General features: G+C 39.0%; 1 protein-coding gene across 4 annotated transcripts in view; it reads right to left on the bottom strand.

Annotated features, from left to right (window-relative positions):
• rfx3 (regulatory factor X3) overlaps window positions 1–24,878 on the bottom strand; it is a 291,788-nt gene that overhangs the window by 53,400 nt on the left and 213,510 nt on the right. For 3 of the 4 annotated variants that reach the window (XM_033017806.1, XM_033017809.1, XM_033017810.1), the window contains 8 exons: window positions 22,457–22,531; window positions 12,350–12,424; window positions 8,212–8,393; window positions 8,007–8,126; window positions 6,108–6,229; window positions 4,921–5,039; window positions 4,393–4,508; window positions 2,229–2,380 (listed from right to left, as the gene is read on the bottom strand). In XM_033017806.1, the coding sequence (XP_032873697.1) occupies window positions 2,229–2,380; window positions 4,393–4,508; window positions 4,921–5,039; window positions 6,108–6,229; window positions 8,007–8,126; window positions 8,212–8,393; window positions 12,350–12,424; window positions 22,457–22,531 (961 nt within the window). The remainder of the gene's footprint in view (window positions 1–2,228; window positions 2,381–4,392; window positions 4,509–4,920; window positions 5,040–6,107; window positions 6,230–8,006; window positions 8,127–8,211; window positions 8,394–12,349; window positions 12,425–22,456; window positions 22,532–24,878) is intronic. The other variant, XM_033017807.1, reaches the window with a different exon arrangement.

Raw genomic sequence — 24,878 nt, forward strand, 5'->3', positions numbered from 1 at the left:
AAAAATTGGACACTTGGGCATAGCCTTATTGCCAAAAAAGACTTGGAGAACACTTTTAAAGTCAAATTAAAATAAACATTGAATAGAATGGCAAATAATGGAAAGAAAATAATTTAGGAGAAGGTTTGTGATGGTTTTAAAAGCAGGCTAGTGATACTGATTTTGTGAAACAAATGGGGCGAAAGAACAATTGGTATAGAGACTGTGTGTCTTCAGCATACTTAACAAAGTTAATCCTGTAGATCTTCACAGAGTTAGAGAGGTCCAAAATGGGGAATTGGAATAGAGAAGCCTTGAGAGTGAGGCAATGGAAAGGAATGGACTGAAGAAAAGTAACATCACGATATCGTTGATGGGTCGACTGGGCTTGTAGTCATTGGAATTTATAAGGATGAGGGGATATCTTATAGAAACATATAACATTCTTAAAGGATTGAACATGCTAAATGCAGGAAAAGTGTTCCCAATGTTAGGGGAGTCCAGAACCAGGGGTCACAGTTTAAGAATAAGGGGTAGGCCATTTAGAACCGAGATGAGGTAAAACTTTTTCACTAAGGCAGCGGAGGCTAATTCACTGCATGTTTTTAAGAGAGGTAGATTTAGCTCTTGGGGCTAAAGGAATCAAGGGATATGGAGAAAAAGCAGGAACGGGGTAATGATTTTAGATGATCACCCATGAACATATTGAATGGCGGTGCTGGCTCGAAGGCCCTGCACCTATTTTTCCATGTTTCTATGTTTCTATCATGCCAAAGATAAGTAGTGTAGGGGAACAGAATATCTGCAGTGTCAAATTCAATTGATAATATCTAATATAAATGAGCTGAAACTAATTTCGTTTAGTTTACTTTAGACATACAGTGTGGAACTAGGCTCTTCGGCCCACTGAGTCCATGCCGACCAGAGATCACCTGTACATTAGTTCCATCGTACACACTAGGGACAATTTACAGAAGCCAATTAACCTACAAACCCGCATATGTTTGGAATGTGGGAGGAAACTAGAGCACCCGAAGAAAACCCACGTGGTCATAGGGAGAACGTACATACTCCGTACAGACAGCATCCATAGTGAGGATTGACCCTGGGTCTCTGGCGAAGGTGGGTCCGTCTGCTATAATCAAAACGAGGATTTACAGTAAATTCAATATTGCCGTCACCATAGCTTTATTCCACAGATACAATTATTTGAGAAAATAAATTCTCTCTCATACCAGTATTAAAAGTGATCCCCTTTATTCTGAGACTCTCCTCATTGAACAGTATTCCACGAGGGGAATTGGCTTGTGTATTTCAATAAGATTGCCTCTCATTCTTCTACCTTCAATGAACACAGACCCAACTTGTTGAAACCTTTCTCATGAAATAGTCCTTCCTTGCCTGGATCATCTCAGTGATCATATTATCAAATATTTCCTTTACAAAGAGGACCAAAACTATTCACATGACTCCAGGTGTGGCCCAACTAATGTTTAACTAAAGTCTCATAAAATTGTGGAAACATATTTTTTACTTTTCTACTCCAAACCCTTTGAAATAAAAGCCAACATCTCTTTAGCATTCCAGATTATTTGCTGCAACTTTCTATGTTTCATGTATGAGGGTCCTAAATCCCCTTGAGCTGCTGCAGATTTTCTCCATTTACATTATATCTTTTTTCCTTTTCAAGTAAACAACTTCACATTTTCCCACATAATTTTGCCAATGTTTTTGTCTATTAATGTAATCAATTAATATCTCACAGTGAATTATTGGTATCCTCCTCTTAGCTTGCTTTCTCACATTTTTTTAGTAATTTAGGCTACAGTACAAAACTTCCTTCTCTTAAATCACTTATATTGTAAACAACTGCAGTCCCAGGATTCTCTTCAACTATTTTGGTAACCTCATTTACAATATTTACTTGACCATGCTTTTTAAAAGAATGTCCTACAGTTTCTTTTATTAATCTTGATTTCTCCCAGTTTACAAATTATGTTTTTTTTTTCATTTTAATGTAAGGAAAGCAGGATATTGTGTACTTGCTCCCACAGAGGCACAGTTAAGACAATTTAAAGATATGGGGGAAAAAAAGTTTGATTAGGTGCACAAAATTAAGTGATCTAAATCAAGGGATACAATGCACATATGGAATAATGCAATCATTTATTGTTTGTTATAGTTTTTTTAAAATACATCTTGCAAATTAAGTTTTAAAGTTCAGAGAAGCCATTGGCATGGGTACTTACTAGGAATAGGTCTGAGGACATCTGGAATCAGGATTTCCACCAGAGCCTGGTACATTACATGATCGCAGGTACACATCCACTTGAGGACGGAATCATTCTTGCACAGAGCAATAAGCTTTGCCTTTGGAAGTCTACCTTCTATTTCATTCTCACTGCAGAACAGATATGGATTCAAATCAATAATAATTAAGGCACCAGCGACAAATTATTATTTTTTTGTGTATTTGCATGACGAATTGCTATATTTCTAATACATACTGCAAAGACCAATTGGACGCAATGTAATATTACCCCCTTACCCCCCCTCACCACCCCCCACATAAGACACATCGAGAGACATTAAAACACACATTTGGACATACTAAAAAAACAGAAAAGTAGAAATGACTAACACGCTGCTGGCAGGGCAACCGTCTCGCAGTGCCCCCACTGACCATGGTTGATGATCCGCATATGTGACTTACTGTTTTTCAAGGAAAAGTTTTGAGTTAAAAAACAACACAGCAGAGGACGTTTTGAATTTAAATTCAAGTATTCAATATTTATTGTGGATTCTCTGTGTTCAATTATTTAGTGTACCTGATAATCAATATATTTCGCATATTAAAGAACATCAAAAAATTGTGAATAATTTTATTACAATGCACTGTTCTATCTCTAGGTTTTCTAAGCAGACATAAACACATTTTAATTCAAGAATACAAGATTTGTTTACTGAAATGGACAGTGATGCGGAATCCAAGAAATATCCATTTTCAGAAACAAAAAGATTTAATCTTGTTCCTGTGTTCAATTAATGAATTGCCTATATTGCACATTTACTGCCAATACATTTACCTTCCTCCATTTGTCACACATCCTCCAAGCTATAAGGCAGGATAAGGTAACCTGCCTTATTTCAGAATGAAAAAGGTACATGTTTCCATAAATAGCAAGTGCTAGAATTTGATAGATGCACTCAACCATACTGGTCAGTACAGTATGAAGTATGAAATTAGAACCGCTGTTGCAAAAGATGTAGTTGTTGGTAAAGCACGATATCAACTCTTTCACATTGTAGACTTTAGGAGCTCTCCCTCCCCTCACCCCACTCACCATCAACACCACCACAGTCACATCCGTGGAGTCTTTTAAGTTCCTGGGAACCATCATCTCCAAGGACCTTAAGTGGGGGGCTACCATTGACTCCACAGTCAAAAAGGCACAACAGAGGACGTACTTCCTACGGCAGCTGAGGAAGCACAATCTGCCACAGGCAATGATGGTCCAATTCTATACGGCCATCGTAGAGTCTGTCCTCACCTTCTCCATCATGGTCTGTTTTGGCTCAGCCACCAAGCATGACACCTGGAGGCTGCAGCGAATCGTCCGATCAGCTGAGAAGGTTATTGGCTGCAACCTTCCCTCCATTGATGAACTGTACACTGCAAGGGCCAGGAAGCGAGCGGGCAAGATCATCTCTGAGCCCTCTCACCCTGGCCACAAACTCTTTGAATCACTTCCCTCTGGAAGGCGACTCCGGACTGTCAAAGCTGCCGCAGCCAAACATAAAAAGTTTTTATCCACGAGTTGCTCTACTCAACAGCCAAAAACCTGTAGCCTCCCTTTGATCTGGTATTTTGTTGGTTCACATGCTTGATCAATGGTGTTTTACCATTAATGTTTTATTATTATTAATGTTTAGTGTTTTCTGAGTCATTCGTAACTGCCACTGTATGTCATGTTGTTACTTGTGGGCGGTGCACCAAGGCAAATTCCTTGTATGTGAATACTTGGCCAATAAACTTACTTACTTACTTACTTATTCTTGGTACCATGGTATTCTTGGAGTTGTTCCATGCTTCCTTGGTCTTTCACTTAAGTCCACTCCTGCCCTCCTCCTCCCCCACCCACAATCCAAAATATACGAGGTAACGAGAAGTGTGCATCAGATTTAAAGCTTGTAGCCCTTTTTGTGTGAGCTGTCCCTGGAGACATGACAGGTGCTGGCAGCTTGCACATGTCATTAAAAGAATGTCTTAAGTCCCATTCTAGATAAAGCTCTGATGCCAATTTTGCAGTAATTATTTGGGTTGTAAAAAGGGCTTAAACCAATTTCCACATGAACCAAGTTTAATAAGACTGGTCAAGTTGGTAAAGTCAGAGAGAACAGTTAGAAACTTGCCTGGTTTGATTGATAGTAGTCCCATCTGTTGAAGGGGATGGACTATAGTGCCAGAATGTTTGCCATAGTTTTTCAATTAGGCTAAATTGAAGATTCACTACTACATCCAGTATCGCCTTTAAGACACCAAAAGAAACTGTTAGCAAAAAGTTATAGTGAAAAGGATTCAATACAAGTTTCTTAAAAAAAAAGTTATTCATAGACATCATGGTTTGCAAGGCTTCCTGTGACCTTATGAGAATTTGGAATCTTTTAACTAGCTTAAAATAAATATATAGTTAATTATTTAATGCGTAATATTTTAAAGCTGGGTTCACTGACCTCGAAGTCTGAAATGCAAGTGAAATAGCAACATTTATAAAGAGTATTAGTCACAGTTTGATTAAATAGGGTAATGTAATTTATGAATTGTGTTTAATCCAGTACTTCTGGCAAGGATATTATGGTCAGACACAAGTTAAAAAAGTTTACTTTTGAGAGGGCTATATTAGGAATTGAAACAATAATTACTGCTCATGAATTTGATACCTCACAGTGCTCCCTATAGAGAATCTGTAGTGTTCTGATGTCCTCAATAATGATGTCATCCAATAAGGGGCTATCTCCAACCTCAAGCTCTATAAATTCCGGAAGAGCACGAGAGGCATCTATCATAGGAATAAATAAAAAACAGTATTTGTTAATGCAGTTCATCAGATGAGACAAAACCTTGCTTGCTCTATTGAGATCAAGTGTCTTTCGAGCTTTGAAAGTAATTACTGATGTGTAGGTAAGAATGTATGTGAAACAACAATGAAGGTCAATGAAACTCATCATTTTTTGGCATGGTAGATGTATTTTGCTGTTTGGCAGTTTTTTGTTTCCCCAAAAGTTTTCCATCAAGAAGTCTGAAACAGGGCCAGCATGTTTAAATGCAAGTTGTAAATCTAAGCAACCATTGTTGTTTGTTATGAGTTATATCATTGAATTAGCTACCTATATTTGATATGCGTTAAAATGTTAAAATCAGCAGTTGTTTCTGTCCCTAAACGCACCTGCTGGCTATTTACGATATTTGCTTTGAAAACTGACGTCAGTCTCTAAATGCCCCCTTGCTGTGAATCAGCAGCTGCTATATGTATCATAATTACTGTTAAGAGAAAAAACATCACGTAGGAACACATCTTCATTTATACCATGGGATTCAATGGGAAATATGGTATTCATTTATGGGAAATAATGATACAATTTTCTAGGAATTGTGACAACTCATCTTCCCTAAGGGCTGCTGCGATCCCCGTCACCGGCAGACAAGCCAAGTGAAGTCAACAACCAGCACCAGACACAGTGCCTGGCTGCTGCAAAACACTGGCACACTGGACAGTGCACTGGACTGAGCAGAGGCCACAGTCAAAGCAGAATCAGCTGCTTCCAATCTACCTACTCCTAAGCCCAATTCCTTAAAAACCAAGGGAATTCCAGCTAGAGGTGGAATAACGCAGGAGAGAAAGAAAGGGAGAGAGACAAAGTGGAAGACTGCCTAACTGTGCCTCTTTTTTGGAAGCTCGGAGGAAGACTGAGCCGCCAGTACAAGCCTGAGACTGCCAGATCCCCCTAGAGGCCAGAGTGGGCTGCTGAGATTCAACCCCTTTACTGTGTTATTCAATGACATGAACTTAGACTGTAAACGTTAGTAAATGTAAAGTTTTAATTAAGTTAATCTTAGCATAACTTACCAAGGAACTGTTGATGATGTTGACTTTGTGCTACAATGGTTTGTTCCGCAGAGTTTGGAACTTGTTGTCCACTTCCTGCAAAGCCATCCCCTATTCCATCCAATTTCTGCATAGGCTTATATCTGAGAAACAATATTGCCAACACTTTTATGTTAAATGAGTTAAAGAATATGAAAAATATAAAACTCCCTGGAATTCTACCTCAAAGAGAAAAAAAAAGATACAAAAAATTTGAGTCTCAAACTGAAATAAATGTAACTTCTGGCTGAACAGTGACAACACAAACACATTGAAGAACATAAAAAGTTTAAAAACAGGGAAAGGTCCTTCAGCTGGTCAAAGCCCAATCTTTTATGCCACAGCCAGACTGACTTCCAAATCAGTGGTGTGGTTATTACCACCTTTTTCAAAAGTTATTTAAAAAAATTGACAAGAGAAATTTTGGCATAGAGAAATTATTTTAAAATATGCTTTGTTTAACCATAAATGTTAATCAACGCCTCCATCGCTTTCATAGCTTAATATTATAGGTTTCAATCACACCCAATACCATCTTAAATACATTACCTTAAATATGCACATAGTTGGATTCATGGGAGGTGGTCTTGGGGAGGAGGATGGTCCTCAAACTGTGGAGCATCTTAGATAATGCAGCTCACCCCCTCCATGACACACTAGTCAACCTGAGGAGTACCTTCAGCTACAGTGGTTCCATCAAGATGCAGTTCAGAACGGCACAGGAGATCCTTCTTCCCTGTAGCTATCAAACTGTACAACTCCTCCCCCTTCTGTCATGGGGTGGACTGACTCCCCCCTCCCAAATCTTTGCACATCCCCAATCTTTTCCACTCATCACTTTAATTTCATGGTTCTTGTATCTTGTGTTTTATGACTGTTGCCAGATCAATTTCCCTCCTGGGATAAATAAAGTTCTATTGCATTCTATCATATCGTACCTCAAAAAAAATCTCCTATTAAAGAGATTATTTTCCACTTTGCAAAGTCTGGATTACCCTAATTTGTAACTGTAGTTTTACAGTGATCAGGTAAAGAACTGAATGGCTTTCACCTCTCCAGAAATGGTTTAGATTTGTAGATTGTTGAATTGCTGGTGATGGAAATAATAAAGGATTCAAGTAGAACTTTGGATGGAAATAGCATGTGTGCAACATGCTCTCAAATAAACATTTTAATATTAACAGTCTCCCAACAGTTTGACTTGCCGCTGCACAGTTCAGTTCAAAATATTCTGCATTGAAAATGAAGAGTTTGTGGGGGGAAAAGCTGAGGTACATACACAAAATTATACACAAAAATAACATAAAGGCAGAGGAGGAGAAAGAAATATGGGAAGTGATAGGTGAGAATTTAATTTTACATTTGGCAAGAAAAAATAAACCAAAATGAAGAAAAGTTAAAGAAAACAAAAGGAAAAAAAGGAAAAAGGAATAAAATAACAATGTTGAAGTCTGCCAAAGAACTAAAACACCCCAAATGATTCTACTTTGCAATAGCTTTTTGTCCATGCCATAATATCAAGCAACATTAAATGCAACACAATGGCCTATTTAAAGATGATTATAAGAAGTTTCTGAAAATAAAGGACATGGCCAGATAATTTTCCCACAAAGCTAATGCACGAACTGGGCATAATCTTTGGCAATTCTTAGATATTCACATTTAGTTGTACATTTGCTCCACACCCAAAGTTAATGTTTACCCACAGTTAACAGTGAGCACCATCATCTTGTCAGCAAATTCTGGTCTCATTATATTTAGTCACATAATCGTAAAAATGGTGAGGGCAATGAGAAGGTAAATAGAATTCATGTTTTACAGGACAGCAGAGGTGGAGGCAAGGCACTGGTGCGTGTATTAGTAGTCTTCCAAAATGATTACCTCTGTTTCTGATGCATGGGTTGCTGCCTCATAGCCATGTACTGCATATCCTCCTGCAAGCGATTTAGTGGGGAGTCTGGTTTGATCCGGATGCCGTAATAGTGATATTTGGAGTTTCCTCTAAGACAGAAAAATTGCTTTAAATTTAAATAAATAATTAGTGCAAGTAGCAGAACAACAGAAAGAAAGCCAGCAAGTAGCTAACCTTGTGCCTAGCCGCCTTGTGCGCAGACCCATGAAAATGGAGCGAATAAGTTTCCCAAAAGAAGCTGCATTCACCGGGTCAAGCTTCTGTTCCTGACAGTGACGCAAGTAGTGGTTGTACAGGGTACTTCGAGGAAGACTGACACCTTCTGCTGTTTCATAATTGTCCAATAACCACTGAAGCTAAAAGTAGACATAAAAACAGTATTTGTATGTTTTTTTCTTTTGGTTATGTGTAATAAATATAGCTTAAATACTCTAGCCATACTGCGAGGGCATGTGGGTGAAGGGGAAGTACAGGATGCATTCCATGTTCCTCAGATATCCCTCCATAAATTATTCTATAACCCAAAAGTAGGAGATGTTGCAGAAAACAGCAAGGGGGCTTTGGAGTTGGAATTTAGTTGTAACTTGGAGTGAAGCATGAGTGGTAAGCAGAAATCTAGTTTCTTATGGTTTTGAGGTGCACTCCTAATGTTCACATTTCACTAGTTTACCTACCTTCTGGAACTCTCCGATAATCCATTGGTCTGTGAGCAAATTAATCTGTGGCTCAGTGGGAGTGCAGCTTGGTGTGCTGGGTGATTCTCCTTTTTCGGGTATGGACAATAATGTTATATTCTTTGAACAGAAGGAACTTTGTGACTCCATTTGTTGCATATAATTATGCAAATTTTACAAAACACGTTTGTTTTTAAAAAAAGGAAATAATTTAAAATTATTATTCTCCAGGACTGAACAATTCAGTGATAGCTTCTGTTTAAAAAAAAGTTAGTCGCAAATTCATTCGGACTGGAAGTTTGGAGGATTCAAATATTTATTTGGCAGTGCAAAAATCTGCAAAAGATTGGGTACATCTGATGCTGTTGCACAATTTTCAACAATATAAAAGTTGAATCATGAGAAACTATTTTAATATCCTGTTAAGTCCACAGCACTGAAGGTGCGATATGATTCCAATATATTTCTCCTCACTTTATAGTCGATCAAATAAAGCTTCCTGCCAGTAGGTCCAATTTAACCAACTAGGAAGCATTGTGCATTGTGTGCCACTCTAACCTGAGATTGGCGAAAGCTGCTGGCAAGAAGCCTTCTGTGTTTTTTTTTACATTTTAAGGGTTCCCTTTGGCCAGTGGAAATGGTTCTGATCTCACAAGGATTCTTGATCTCTCCTGCTACCCCTTGCCCCGAACACCCCCACCATCATGCATCTAACCCACATTGGTAATTTTACTCATCCCTAAATTCCCTATTCTTTACTTAATTTTCAACAGAGCCAACAAAAATGGTCCTAGACAAGTCTGATCTCACCTCTCACCTCGATCCCACTTTTCACCCATTCTGATTTCTGCAAGCTGATATTATCTCTGCTAGTGACTCCAAGAAAAAGTTAATGACACAATGTAGTCAAATAATGGCCAGATGTTAACATTTCCCATGTGTCATGGTTTGGGGTGGCCTGATGAATTATAGGCATTTCCTATACATCTAATTACTGCCATGAAAGTATACATACAAGCTTTATGTAGGAAGGAACTGCAGATGCTGGTTTAAACCAAAGATAGACACAAAATGCTGGAGTAACTCAGCGGGACAGGCACCATTCTTCAGAAGGATCTCGACCCGAAATGTCACCCATTCCTTCTCTCCAGAGATGCTGCCTGTCCTGCTGAGTTACTCCAGCATTTTGTGTCTATCTTCACAAAGAAGATTTAGTTGGATTGTACATGGAAATCCTCTTGCTTTAACAAGGCATTCAAGGACATACGTAAATTTTTCTGCAAAATTCAAGAATCCTCAGCCCTGTCCATGCAATTTCATTCTTAACACTGAATTAATTGATTCAATTATGAAACAATTATTTGAACTTTTAAAGTTCATACGCTATTCCCAATGATTCCCTGTTAGATGTCTGGTAACATTAATGTCTGCAATACTCTTGCAGTCCTTTTTAGACCAATGTTACCTAAGAAAGACAATTTGTAGAAATGTATTACCTACAAACTTTTTACAGAAATAATAATCAGTTAGATAATTTCCATTTGCTACTCAAATGTGTAAGACGATTTAAATAACTTGGAAGCAGTGCAAGAAAGTAGCAAATGCTCTGTTTCCCAATTGCCTTTGGTGTAACTACTTGTTGGTTTCTAATCCTGCATTCTATTGGAAGGATCTAACTTAACTATGTAACCGCAGGCAATTGATAAGTATCTCAACACTATTTTAAACAGTCCACTGTTTACTATTGCGATGAGAACTTAAAATGATTGATGCACTGGTCCAAGAGAGAACGGTGAAAGGGAGTTCCTGGTAAGGTCAAGTGGCCAATGTGCATTTGAAATTTTACCTGAACACTTTAGAAAGTGGACAAGATCACATTATCAATATTGCAATAAGAATTAGAAGTAGAAAATAGGCACAAAATAATTATGGTGTATTATATAAATATCTGAATACATTGAAGAAAGTGGTCAATAGACCGTTAGGTGTTAAGGGAATAAAGGGATATGGGACTAGTGCAACAAGGAAGTGGCATGGAGGTAAAATAGCAACCATTATATGGAATGGCTGAGCAGGCACAAGAAGTGGCTTCTATTTTTTATATTCGCTTGTATCTGTGTTCCTAATTCAGCATGTCCACAAATTATATTTACTTATAAAACCTTAATAATATTTGATTAAACATTGTAATAAATACAACAGGGCAGGTTACCTGAGTTAATCCTCACCATTGGATGTATGGTCCGTGTAGTAATGGAACATGGAAAGGACATCAAGATGTCAGCCATCATTACGGCCACAGGAAAAAAATACACTTGTGCATTTTGGAGCGTGTTTCTTGGTGGTGATTTTAAAAGCAAATCATTCTATGTCTGCTGCATCCTTATCAGGTCTCCAATTAAAATTAAACCAGAGAACCTATGGAGCGAGCAAGTAGAGCAACGAATTGCAAATGAATTGCAATGTTGCAGTATGTAAAAATCCTTGGCTTTAGTTTCCACTATCCTCCCTATAATTTTCGTCCAGCCCTCCTGGTGTGAAAAATGAATTCTTAATACAATCCAATTGTTATCTTTTAATATCTTTTAATAGTTTTCACTTGGGTGGTCTCTTTCTTTATCATTGCTTGTACCTTTGGAATGTCCTGAGGTTGCAAATGCCAGGATAGGAAACATTAATTTCTTTCTTTCTTAACTCTAATGTTCCACCTTCACAAATGTTGTAAATTTTCAGCTTATCTTTAATTAAGGCCATCTGTTAAATTCTGATTGTCTTTTCAGGCTCACAACTTCACCTGTCTCAAATTTCAAGTTTGGTTTCGAACCAAAGAAGTACAACACATTCCATTCTCTGCTTTTTCTACCCTATGAGTTCCTTCCTATCAATACAACATAAACATGCTCCTAACGCTTTCTTGACTTGACAACTTGAACTCCTATGCCCCCTGCTTGGCACTATAATCAACCTAGCTCAATAAAAAGTATTTATTAAAAACAGCTCAAGAAACAAACCTCAAATCCCAACAATTCTCTTATGATTTTTCTATTCTCTAAAAAAGTTAATTTTGACATTTCCAGATTACCCATATAATTTTATTTAAGTATCTCACAAATGATTTCCATACAACTACTTTACAACGTCACAAATAATATTGTGAGACACCTAAAATACCATGGCTCTCATTTCATAATCTTTCCACCACCTTTAACCATTCGATACGCTTTTGTCTTTTTTCAGCAATCTGCCAATGTTGCCTCTTAACTTGTTGTGGCCATGCCTCTCTGATCGTTAACCATTTCAATGATATCTAACACTACATTTGTATTCAACATACTGGTACAGATGCACCAGCAGTCTCATCCTCTTCATCATCTGCATATTAGCCTGAATTACATAATTTGTACATTTGGGCAAATGGTACACATATAGTGGTGGTCATCTCTATTACATCTTTGCCTCCTCCATTAAACTGAAAACAAATCTAACTATAACCATCCACTTTAGCTACTGTAGTCACTTACTTGCCTCTGTTCTAGACTATATTAGGGCCTGGTTGTTAGATCAGGCTTGCAGAAGATGCAGAATATAAGCAACTATTTGACCCTAAGCTCACTTTGTTCCCACAACTCCACCATTACCAAGACAGCTTTCTTCCAAGCATCCATTTCCACTTTCTTCAAAGTATCAGCTTGGCTCAGTGGTAGCATCCCTGCCTGAGTTAGAAAAGAAAAAAAAATTAAGTAAACAATTGTATTTATATAGCATTGTTCATGACCTCAGGACATTTCAATGCACTCTACAGCCAATAGCATAATTATTTGAAGTGCAGTCACTGTTGTAATATAAGAAATGCAGTAGCCAATTTGCACAAATTTGCAATGTTTGACAAACTGCAATGTGATCATCTGTATTAAAGATATTGACAGAGAGATAAATATTGGACAGTGCACAGACTACTTCCCTTGACCTAACCTGTTTCAATTGATTGTAGGTTCAAGGCTTCAGACATGTATCTGAACACCTAAATGTAGGTTGAAATAGATGGCAGTATTGGAGGTCATGATCTTAAAGTAAATTGAGAAATCTATTTATGTGTTCATGTGGATGCAAAAGCACAATTGGTATACGACTTTAAGTAATGCTGCCAGCACCTTGGCTAACATTCATCCCTCAGTCAATACTACCAAAATTAATTGTTTGGTCATTCTTTTTGTGGCTCTTTGTGGGATCTTATTGTGATCAAATGTGTCAAACAACAGTGATTACTCTTCAAAAGGTAATTAATTGGCTGTTAAGTACCCTTGAGTTTTGAGGAAATCACAGCTGCTATATAAACACATGTTTTTTTCCCCCATCATTATAATATTGCCTCCCTCCACTGTTAAAACCTAGTCCATGCCTTTAATACCTTTTAGTTCAGCCTCAATAACATTTTCTTACCTGGAGTTTGTGTGGCTATTTTGCACAAGGTTCAACACTTAGAAATCACTGTAGCCCATGTCCTCACCTGCACTACATCAGCATTGTCTTCACTACTTCCCATCTCATGGAACTGTCATCAAAATCCTTATACTTGCTTTTAGATTCCACTGTCGACCCACACAATCCTAATTTAGTAAACTCTTCCTGCCACAGTTCATCCTAAGCACCTTTCTGTGTGTTAACCCCAAATTAACATCTTCTTTGGACCCATGGATCCACTGTATTTGCTATTTATTCAACTCTCTCACTGCCGCTCTCTTAAACTTACTTCCCAGTTTTCCTTCTCCTTGTATCTTCCTCTAGCCTTTCAAAACTCCTCTTTTTTTCACGTGTATTTATTCCCCAACTGAGCTTTTCTAGTTATCCCTTTGGAATCAGATATTTTGAACCCATTATTGTACATTGTTTGAAACATTTTTCTGCAGAAGAAGAATAGAATTGCAAGTTGTTGTTAAGCCAGAAGCTAGTAAGGTTTAGTAGCAGTAAATTGTGAAACTGAAAATATACATTATAAACCACTGGACAAATGGTCAATATAATTCAGACTAAACTCCAATTTGCTAACTATCCATCACACCTGATTTTAATACAACTTTCTTAGAAAATCTTGCATGTAGTTTTAAAAGTGATCAGATAATATGCGTAGACTTTGCAGCTTTTCAGACATATGATATCCTACATCATAGAGGATATTGGGTATTCCAGTGAAGGTGTGCAGCACACATCTTGATGTCATTTGCCAATTTTATTTTTGTGCAAACAGCTCTTTCACACCAAAGCAAGCCTTGACTGGAGAGTTGAGGCATGGTTTGGCATGTTAAAAAGGGCCCAAGCTTACCTGGTCTGCTGCTGGAGAGTTCCAGACTTCAGTCTTCTTGCAGATGGGTTCAATTTTAAGTATTTCCCTTGGTGTTCACTTCCATCTACCACCCAGACCTTGACTGCAGGTCGTGCATCACCTCACCCCCAGTTTAATTGATATGACCTACAATGCCCATTTCCCCCTGTGATGCGATTTCCACACACCCTCCTCCATACTCCATGCCAAACTTTTCCCATACCCCTCGTCCATCTGGCACCACCACCTCTTTGGTCCTGGTGACCTGCAACCAATCGGATTTCCTCCAGTAGCTATGCAGAATAGAATGCGGCTGCTGAGAACTTTTGCACAAAATGACCCCTGTGTTATGTCATTTTAAGGTAATTTTTTTAGACCTTTGATCTGCAACCTAAAAAAATGATTTATTTTCTTCCCTTTCATCCATATAAATGAATTCTTCATTATCAACATCCACAACATATCTGATTTGACCGTTTATTTAATCTGCAACATTTTCCCAAATCTCGAGTGGAAGAGAATCTTCACCTTCCCCTCCACCATTTAATTCAGAATCATGTTTGACAATCCTGGTGTCCACCCTTCTCTCCGCTCAGTCATGGCTTCCTCCAGGCTTCCAAAAATGGACCTCAACATTAATTAATTGCAAGAGCACATAACGTTATGCAAAATAAATGCTATGGATAAAATTCCAAGGAAATATAGCTAAGAAAGTTTTATCACTTCAAGTGTGAAAGTAAATGAGGATCAACATTAAATACCACCTTATAACAACCACGGCACTGACCTTGCACACTCAAGCAGTGTTCACCTACCATCAGCCTCCATCAATCAGACCTGCTATCTAACATTTATATACTCCATCATATCCTCATTTGTCACTGCAAAAACATGCCACGTTGCATAACCTACACATATTCCCTGCCATTAATGAAACCAAGTGCATCACACAAACACAGTGCAAGATTTTCACTAACTGTAAAGAAAGTAAATAATATAAAGGCACCTATTTATTCATGAAGGTGTTAAATGTTTATCCAGGGTGCACAGAAGCACGCAGAGCAAGCACAACATAGTCAATTACCATGCAAAAATGCAGACCCGGTGACTATTTCAATGCTCAATGTTAATGCCCCCTCTTAATCTCTTAGTGCTGAACATATATTTAGAAACAGTAAGGAATCACCCACAATAGTTCTATTTCAAGGATCATCTAGGACTTAAAGGCTTGTTGCTAAGGGTTCTTTTTCTGGCTGTTATGATTAAAAATACATTTGTCTTCAATTTTTGCTTCAAATTGCAAAGGTTTACAGGGTGTGATTCGATAAATATTTAAAAAAATGTTCTGCTGATTACAAAACCTAAATGTACACTAGTTGATTATATCTTTTTAAGAATTAGTATGCTTGGAATAAAGGATGACCGAGACTATGGGCAGAGGAAACTAGCATAAACTGCTGCAAAAGGTATATCAGCATAAAAGCGAATCAATTTACGTTCAAAAGTTGCAAGGATTGGTAAAATGCTTGGCCACTGTAAATTACTACCATGCCTAGCTGAGTGGTGGAACCTGGGGGAAGATGGCTGGAATGTGGGGAGAATAAAATGGACTTAATGTAACAGTCAGAGAGATGAGCTGACGGGACTGTTTCAGTGCTGTATGAATTTAACATATAATATATAAACAAAGGGTTTACCAAAAGCTATATCAATAATTCCCAGCAGAGTCTCTTTTGTGGAGGTTAGAGCACTCCAGTTAACTGCTCCTGCTTCTATTTGTGCATCATCTGTCCATTAAGACAGAGGGACATGTGTGTGTCAATGAGTAGTGCGCATCTGCTAGAGTGACATGGATATCACTGTACAAGATGTCGATATGAGGTTTGGAGTCATACTAACTATCTGAGAATATGACTCTTAGTGTTGATTGAAAGCAACTGTGGGTGAGTGACAAGATGGCAGTGGATGTGGCTGATGATGTAGTAGCTAGGAAATGGGATTTGAAGATAATTTCACTGAACTTTTTGCAGCAAATCATTTCTAGCATTAATCTCCACATCATTGACTTCTGTTGCTTTCGTTGTTTGACCATAATACATAGGAGCTGAATTAGGCCATTCAACCCATTGAGTCTGGTTCGCCATTCGATCGTGGCTGATCTATTTTTTCCTCTCAATTCCATTCTCCTGCATTCTCCCCATAACCTTTGACGTGTTTACAGAGCCTCTCCTTTTCTTTTGCACCCCCTTCTATGAATTTGACTGCACAGTGCTGACAACTTTGGATGTTGCTCCTCAGACGGATGTAATATTCCCTAAGGTTTGCTGGTACAGGTCCATTCATACTAAAGGTCTTCTGCAGCTATCCAGGCTGCATTGCCCTTCATCTTTATCAGTTTTAGTTTGAACTACCCACTCATGATAAAGAATGTCTCCTCAACCATTGAATGGAAAATAAAGTGAGCGCCGAATACTAAAACCATTGAAACAAGTGATTCACTCTGTAGGTGTGCTGCCTGCATTGCAATCATTAGGAATGGGTTATTCATGCAATGCAATATATTTAGTTTTGGGAACTGTCAGATTTAGCCCCTAAATGGGCTTTGCCCAACCTCCCACCACACCAATTCCCCCAGAAACGTCGCCAGCAGAGATGTCACTGTAATGCTGAGCCCTCCACTGAAATCTTTTGGCACAAATGCTGGCAGGATGCTGTAACCTTTTTAACAGCTTGTAAATCTTTACTTTTCTTGGCTTTATCCACCCTTCTTGAGATATATAAAAATGGAGTGAGTTGCTTTCCCAGGTATTTATTTCCATTGCTGCTTGAAAACAAGACATCAATTGTCAGTAATAGATGGTTTATATTACTTCATAGAGAGTAGATAACGAGCACTTCAGTTACTTGCCCCACTAAGGGTGTATTGTCAAGTGCAAAACGACATCACATCAATGCCACAAAGATTGTAGCTGTTTTCTGTTTAGGCTGAATTAGTATCAGGAACATTGAATCCAAGCATATCTCTCACTCTACCATTAGATCATTAGATTAGGCCAAGAAATCAGCACTGGGTCAATGAGAAATGTGGAAGAACATGCTGAGACCAATGCCAGGTGAACTTAAGAATGACTTGAGGAAATTGCAACACAAGACTAATGTATGCTAAAGAGAGTATGACAGGTGGATATAAGCAATCCAGTCAAAATGCTTATGTCCTGCCACATCGATGCTTGTTAGCTGTGGACAATAAAAAGATGATAGGAGGAGGAAACTGAGAACAGCTGAATCAACAAGGGCAGTTCTAGCAGGTGCTGAAGACAAGGTGCAACTACATTCTGCCAGACGTGGTGAGTAGATGATGCAGCTTGGCTTCTTCCTGAGACCTCACCATCATAGTCTTCATTCCATGTGATATCTTGACTAAGCACACTGGATATAACAAAGGCAATGGGAATAACGATATCCCCGTGGTAGCAGAAGTCCAGAACTAGTGGTCCCCCGAGTCAAACTGCTTCAAGTTTCAACACTGGCGTCTACTGGTATCTATACACTGTAAATGGCTTGATTGTAATTATGTATTGTCTTTCTGCTGACTGGAAAGCACGCAACAAAAGCTTTTCACTGTACCTCGGTACACATGACAATAAACAAAACCAAACTGACTTCCTGACTTTTGCAATAATGGCAAGGTATATCCTGTTTTCATCAACTAGGAAAATTCAATGCAGTTTATTACCACACAGTTTAACCTCAATGAGTACTAACAAAAGGCATCTTCAACAGTGCTTTTATGCGTCTAAAATCAAGATAACTAAATCACTGATACCCATTGTGGGTTTCATTAGTACCATTCAGCTTATTTACCATCTTATTCTGAACATGGACAAAATAGCTAAATTCCAGAGGCAAGGAGTGTTATGGCCTTGCCATCTCGGCAGCATTTAACTGAGTGTGGGCTTAGGAAACCTTGGAAAATTTGAAGTCAATAGAAATCAAGGGGATAACAAACTAATGGATTAAGTTATATCTTGCATAAAGGAAGTTGGTGGAGTTGTTGGAAATCTATCATCCGAGCCCAAGGATAACATGACAGGTGTGTTTCAGGATCAAATATTTCTAGCTGCAAATACAATACAATTTTTTCATTATAAGATGAAAATGTGTGGGCTGATGATTTCGCAATGTTCAATTCCATCCTTAGAAAAGAAAGCAGTTCAAGCACATCATCCAAGCATGGACTAAAAAGTGACATGATGTACTTGTGCCACAGAAATGGCAGACAAGAAACAAATCCAAAAATAAAAAGTCTAATCACTTTCCTTTGATTTTCAGTTACTTTACTTTTGCTGAGTACTCACAATCAACATCTTGGGAGAGTCAACATGAACCAGAAACTCAGCTGGACCACCCATGTAAATACAATGGCTAGAAGAGCAGAATCAGAAGCTGGTTATCCTCTGGTGAGCGTCTTATACACTGACAACGTAAAATGTTCCATCATTTACAATTTTCAAGTAAGGAATACTGTCAATTTACCTGGACTAATGTAGATCTAACGATAAACTTGACAAAATGCATGAAGAGCAACCCACAAGATTAACAGTCCATTCACCACCCTAATCATTCTTTCCCTCCACCATCATTGCATTGTGACTGTAGCAGAACACATTCACAAAATGAACTTTTGTTAGTTGCATGAGTTGTTCTGATGGGACCTCCCATAACTGTAATCTTGACCACGAAGAAGGGCTGCATTGTCTGAAGAGTTGAAAGTGGAATTGAAGATTCAACATGAGCGTGCGTGCATGGGGAGATCACCACCTACTGACTCCCCTCCAAGGTCCACGCCATATTGAGTTGGAAATTACTTGCATTGTTTATTTGTCGCTGGGTTAAATCCTGGGGTTCACTATTGTCTTGCATTATCAGAGTAGCTTTATCAGAACTGCAGTGGTACAATGAGCTGGCACACCACTGCCCATTCAAGGACAATTAAGGATGGGCAATAAATGCTGACTTTGCCTGCGATGCCCAGATACAGAAAAATGAATAACCAAAAAACAATAATGGAGAAACATCAATAAATCAATAGACAAATATTTAGCCCTACACACTGCTGTGTGCAAACTTCAGAAATTGAAGATTTTTTTCTATTTTGTACTTTTTTGGTTTATAAGTTGCGTGATTTGAAAATGAGGAAAGAAAATTGCATTATTGATGATTGAAAGGGAAAGGTCGTGTGATAAGACTTCAGGAAAATGAATGCCAAGAATAGTCTAAGCCTAATTAAGAAGGCACAGCAAATGGAGATACATGATTGACTTTAGTGCTCTGGATAGGAATGTGAAAAAAATAATTTACAAATTTTCACACAGAGAGTGGTGAATCTCTGGAATTCTCTGCCACAGAAGGTAGTTGAGGCCAGTTCATTGGCTATATTTAAGAGGGAGTTAGATGTGGCCCTTGTGGCTAAAGGGATCTGGAGAGAAGGCAGGTACAGGATACTGAGTTGGATGATCAGCCATGATCATATTGAATGGCGGTGCAGGCTCGAAGGGCCGAATGGCCTACTCTTGCACCTATTTTCTATGTTTCTATGATCCCTAAAACTGAAGTGTACAAATTATGCACACACTTCGACAATTTGAGTTAATCGGTGATAAAATTGCACTTGAAAATCCAGAGGAGGTTGATAACTGCATGTGAACTACAACAAATCCGGTCAGGATTGAATAACATCCCGAGAAACAAATGCACATTTTTTTGTTGAGGAAAGTAACAGCATTAATACTTCAGACCAATAAACTGTCATTTGCATATTTCTCCACAGATTAATTAGTTTTCATCCCTCCTTGATCTGTCAACTATTTCCAGCACAATCAATTCTGATGGTTCAACTGACAAACAAACAAACAAACATCTATCTATCTATCTATCTATCTATCTATCTATCTATCTATCTATCTATCTATCTATCTATCTATCTATCTATCTATCTATCTATCTATCTATCTATCTATCTATCTATCTATCTATCTATCTAAAAGTCTGTTCTTGACCGTTTTTGGCGATCTGTGCTGCGATTTCCGAGAGAACGCCGCCACCTACGGCCGTAATTTTTGGCCACCTCGCTCAGAGCCCCCCTCCGCCGCATGTGTGCCGAGGATTTTTCCAGTCGATGAAAAATGACAGAGATATTAATGATTTTACAAAATTCCCCATTCTCTCTGCTGCCCCCGCTGGCGGCAGGGGGGATGGACTATAAAACCAGGAAGTGGTGTGCCTCAATTAGTCTGCAAGATGGAGGAAGGCAGAGGGTCACGTTTCTCTGAGCTGTGAATAACACTGAACACATGTCCACACAACTGTGAGTAAGTACCCTTAATGTGGTTTGAAAATGAAAATATGGTTAAAGTAAAAAAGCACTGCCTGCAAATGGTTGTTTGGGGGGTTTGGGTTGAAATAAAAAGGCACTCTCTCTCCCCCCCCCTCTCCTCCTCCCCCCCCTCTCCTCTCCCCCCTCTCCTCTCCTCTCCTCTCCTCTCCCCCTCTCCTCTCCACACCCCCCCTCTCTCTCTCCCCCTCCTCCCCTCCATCCCCTCCCCCACCGTCCCTCCCCTAAACCCCCTTCCCCTCCACACACCCCTACCCCCTTCCCTCCACCCCCCCCCCCTCCGTCCCTCCCCTCCACACATCCCTACCCCCTTCCCTCCACCCCCCCTCCCCTCCCTGCTCCCCACCGCTCCCCCTCCCCTCACCCCCCTCTCAGCACACCCCCTCACTCCCCCCTCTTCCCCCCCTCTCCTCTCCCCCCCTCTCCCCCCGTCCTCAACCCCCTCTCCTCTCCCCCCCTCTTTCTCCCCTCTCTCTTTCTCCCCTCTTTATCTCCCACTCCTCCCCTCCATCCCCTCCCCCACCGTCCCTCCGATAAACCCCCCTCCCCTCCACACACCCCTACCCCCTTCCCTCCACCCTCCCTGCTCCCCACCTCTCCCCTCCCCTCTCCCCCTCACCTCTCCCCCCTCCCCTCACCTCTCCCCCCATCTCTCCCCCTCACTCTCACCCTCTCTCTCCTCCCCTCCACCCCCACCTTTCCCCTCTCACCCACCCTCCCTCTTCTCCTCCTCGCCACCCCCTCTCCCTCTTGCCCCTATCTCTGTGTTTCTGCCCCTTCTCTCTCTGCCCTCACTCTCTACCCCCCCTCCCCCCCTCTCTAGATGTGACTGCAAGTTGGGGGCTATGCGTCAGTAGATAGGGTGGTTATGGGGTAAAAGGAGCAAATTAATAATATTAATATAATATCAAGGGGGGTAATTAGCGTGAGTGCGGGAGGGGGGGGGGATAGTTAGTGTGTGTGACGCTGCATGCCGCCTCCCCCCCCACAACCGCACGTTGGGGGAACAGACCCAACGGGTCTGCACTTGGTCTAGTAAACTATAAAAATCTGCATTTGTTATTTAATCCATTTGATTGAACTTTTTTCAGGTTTCAATATGAGCAGCATTTTGCTTTTGCCTCAGGAATGATGACACTTCTGACTGAAGAGAATTGGTTCATGTGTACAATACACACATAGAAGCAAACTATATTTTTATTCTATTCCTTGTTTTATATATTATACATACCTGGAGTGCACATGTCTGGCATATGCAGACATGTAATCCAATATAGGTCAGAACATTTAGGAGAAAATTGACATGGGATATTACAAAGTCCGAATTGGAGGGCAAGTAATGGGAGGAAAGCATGCAGTGTTGGCACAGTTGGTGATGTTTTGTGTAGATTCTGTCACCCTGGATGAGTGGCTAATATTTCATAAAACATTTTGTGAAATAGAATTATATTAGATCATACAGATGATGTTTCATAAATGTACTCATAAATTTGTATAATCGCTTGGACATAGTAATAAAGTAAGACGACAAGGTACTATACCACAAAATGTTTTTGTTGCAAACTGAGATACAGGATATAATAGATTTTAGCACTGCAAGTTCGTGTTTCTGCTGCTTATTCCTGAAACTAACAATATGGGATGACTCTGCCACTGACTGTATTCTGCTCATGTCGTTTGCCTTATAAGAGGTGGGCCAAAGTTCCACTCCTTTCAAGGCAAATTGGAAACTCCAAGAACAGCAAGGCCCAACCAGGTCTCCGCTGCTTTCTCCCAGGGGTGTCTTCATGTTGCAGCCAGAGTTACAGTAAGGAACTTGTGAACATTTTCACACCACTCTATTCTAACTCCAGATCTCAATATGACCATTTGTTTATTCTGGTAAGGGGAAGGAAAACAACACAAATGTCATTAGGTTACATAAGAAGTTAAGACAAACACAATAAGCAGAAGTGGCAGCAGAATAAATCAGAAAAAAGCTGATGTAACTGACTCAAGATTTAAGTGGTTTTGAAGGAAGAGGCAACTTACATGGCTGTTGAGAAGAGTGCTTCTGTGAGCTGTCAAACCATCAGACTTTTGGAGTGTCTCAATCGCCATTTCAATCTGATGATAGATAGCAATAAAAAAGAGCTCAAGACAAGCAGATTTAATTGAACACAAAAATAAATGAAAGAATAATTAAGGCACAACAGGATTTTTTAGTGAGCAGGTTCCCAATGACATATTTATCTTGTTGTATGCTTATTTTTTTAAACAATTTATAAGCAAAAGACTTCCTAAAGTGAAATTCACATTAATAAACTAAAAATAAATGTGCATAATGTAGAAAAAAATTATTATTTATGCCTCATGCTAAACAATGCATCATCTGCAACCTATACAGGTACATTTTGTACAATGCTTGTTAAATTGCATGGACCGGCCATCTGTATGTCATGCAGCATGTAACAATTTTACATTGTACAGCACATATCAAACTGGGTACATTCCATCTAATACTCAAATCAGCTACCGTATGGTCGGCAGTTTGTATCAGATAAATGATTTATTTCACAGGCCATATTTGTGCACCAATTGTGCCTGTATTGTGTTTAGATAAACAACAGCAACATAATGCTGGAAATGTTTTGAATGTGCACATAGTCAAGATTACAAAGAATTCCATGTGGATGAATTGGAATTCAGTAATCCATTTAGGAGTCTTTTCAAACTGCAAGAACAAACACACAAATACGTATTCGTTCAGCAACATTTATTTATACTTGTATTAGTTGTACCAGTATACACTTGTCCAGATAATGACATGCAATTTAAGTTCTGGAACAGTATTGATCTTGGGATGTATGGTCTGCAGGAATTCTAGAGTTTTGACAAAAAAATGAATAATAATGGCCTTGTTTTTAAGATCAAGGGTGTTTGCCGGGATTAGTAAATGTTAATTAAATTAATTACTGTGGGGAAATGGTCTCAGAACTACATGCAATCTATTTCGTTAAACATTAACATGTCAATTGGTTGAGATTTAAGGATTTTTAAGATCTATTCAGATCTTTTACTTTCTGCTAAGCTTCCCCAAACAGCCTACATTTAAATAAATGACATAACATTAAGATCTTCAACTATCAAGACTTCACGCATCTTTTGAGATAAAGTAAATAAAAGACAAATTACATGGAAGTACAATTATTAATCTAAGATTAATCTTGGAGATTAGCAGAGACCAGAAACTCAACTGGATCAATCACATAAATACTCAGTATAGCCTAAATCTTTTAAAAAGGATCACTTTGGCTCCAAAATGTGGAGGAAACAGTTGAAGCATGAACCAGAGGAGTTCAATGCCAAAGGTGTTGTTGCAAAACACAAAAGTAGTGCAAATGTCAATGATATTCCACAAATTGTCACGGTAAATGAGTTCATCTTCAAATGACATCCTTGAAACACCAATGGCATCCTGACGTCTTTGTTGATTACTATACGTGGCACTTGGAATCTCTGAATACATTCCCTTGTTAGGTTTAACACATTTTATTTATAAATGGAAAAGCAAAATAAACTGCAAATCAAAAATAAAAACAAAGTACTGGAAATACTCACCAGTTGAGGCAGCATCAATGGAGAGAGAAACAAAGTTAACGTCCAAAGTCAATGATCTCTCATTTCCCTCTCCACAGATGCTGCTGTCCTAATAACAATTCCTGGGGATTACTACTGCAACTATATCTGAAAAATAAGTAATTACCAATACATCTCTTTGTTCCTTGCTCATTTTGCAATTGTGTAGGCACTGCTGCTGTGATCTCGAGCTTCAATTTTGAAGCTGCCTTTTGTCTTTCAAAGGCGTTTGACAGGTTAAATTTCAGATTAGCTCAGAACAATATTTGTTAAATTATCAAGTCATACAACTTTGACATAACAATTCCAGCCTGACTATCCATCACCCATGTATATTAATCTTATGCTGATCCACTAATAAAGAGAAATACTTAATATGCCAAGATATATAAGACTTTAATTCTGTAAGGATAAATTGCTTTGGAACTTTGATTCCAAGATTGTTAAGAAACTATTGAACAGGTTCATAGATAGGACAGGTTTAGAGGGATATGGGCCTAACGCAGGCAGGTGGGACTGGGTCATGTTGGTCGGTGTGGGGAAGTTGGGTCGAAGGGCCTGTTTCAGTGTTGCATGACTACGACTCCTGTGCGTGTAATTCCTAAAGAATCATTCTAGAAAAGGACTGGGGAAGCTTGGTTGGAATAAAACAAAAGAAAATAATGCCTCAAAAGTATTTTGCAGAAAATATCAGAATTTAATATGCTTTTATGCTTCATTCAAAAGAATTGCCCCCAGAAGTTGAATCATAATCTTTTAATTAAAAAATAAAGCTTGAAAGGCTATAGTAATCTCCAGGAGTTAATTAAAAAGCCAGTCAATTCCTGCAATAAAC

This window comes from Amblyraja radiata, chromosome 3, assembly GCF_010909765.2.
Source record: "Amblyraja radiata isolate CabotCenter1 chromosome 3, sAmbRad1.1.pri, whole genome shotgun sequence".
Classification (NCBI taxonomy): domain Eukaryota; kingdom Metazoa; phylum Chordata; class Chondrichthyes; order Rajiformes; family Rajidae; genus Amblyraja; species Amblyraja radiata.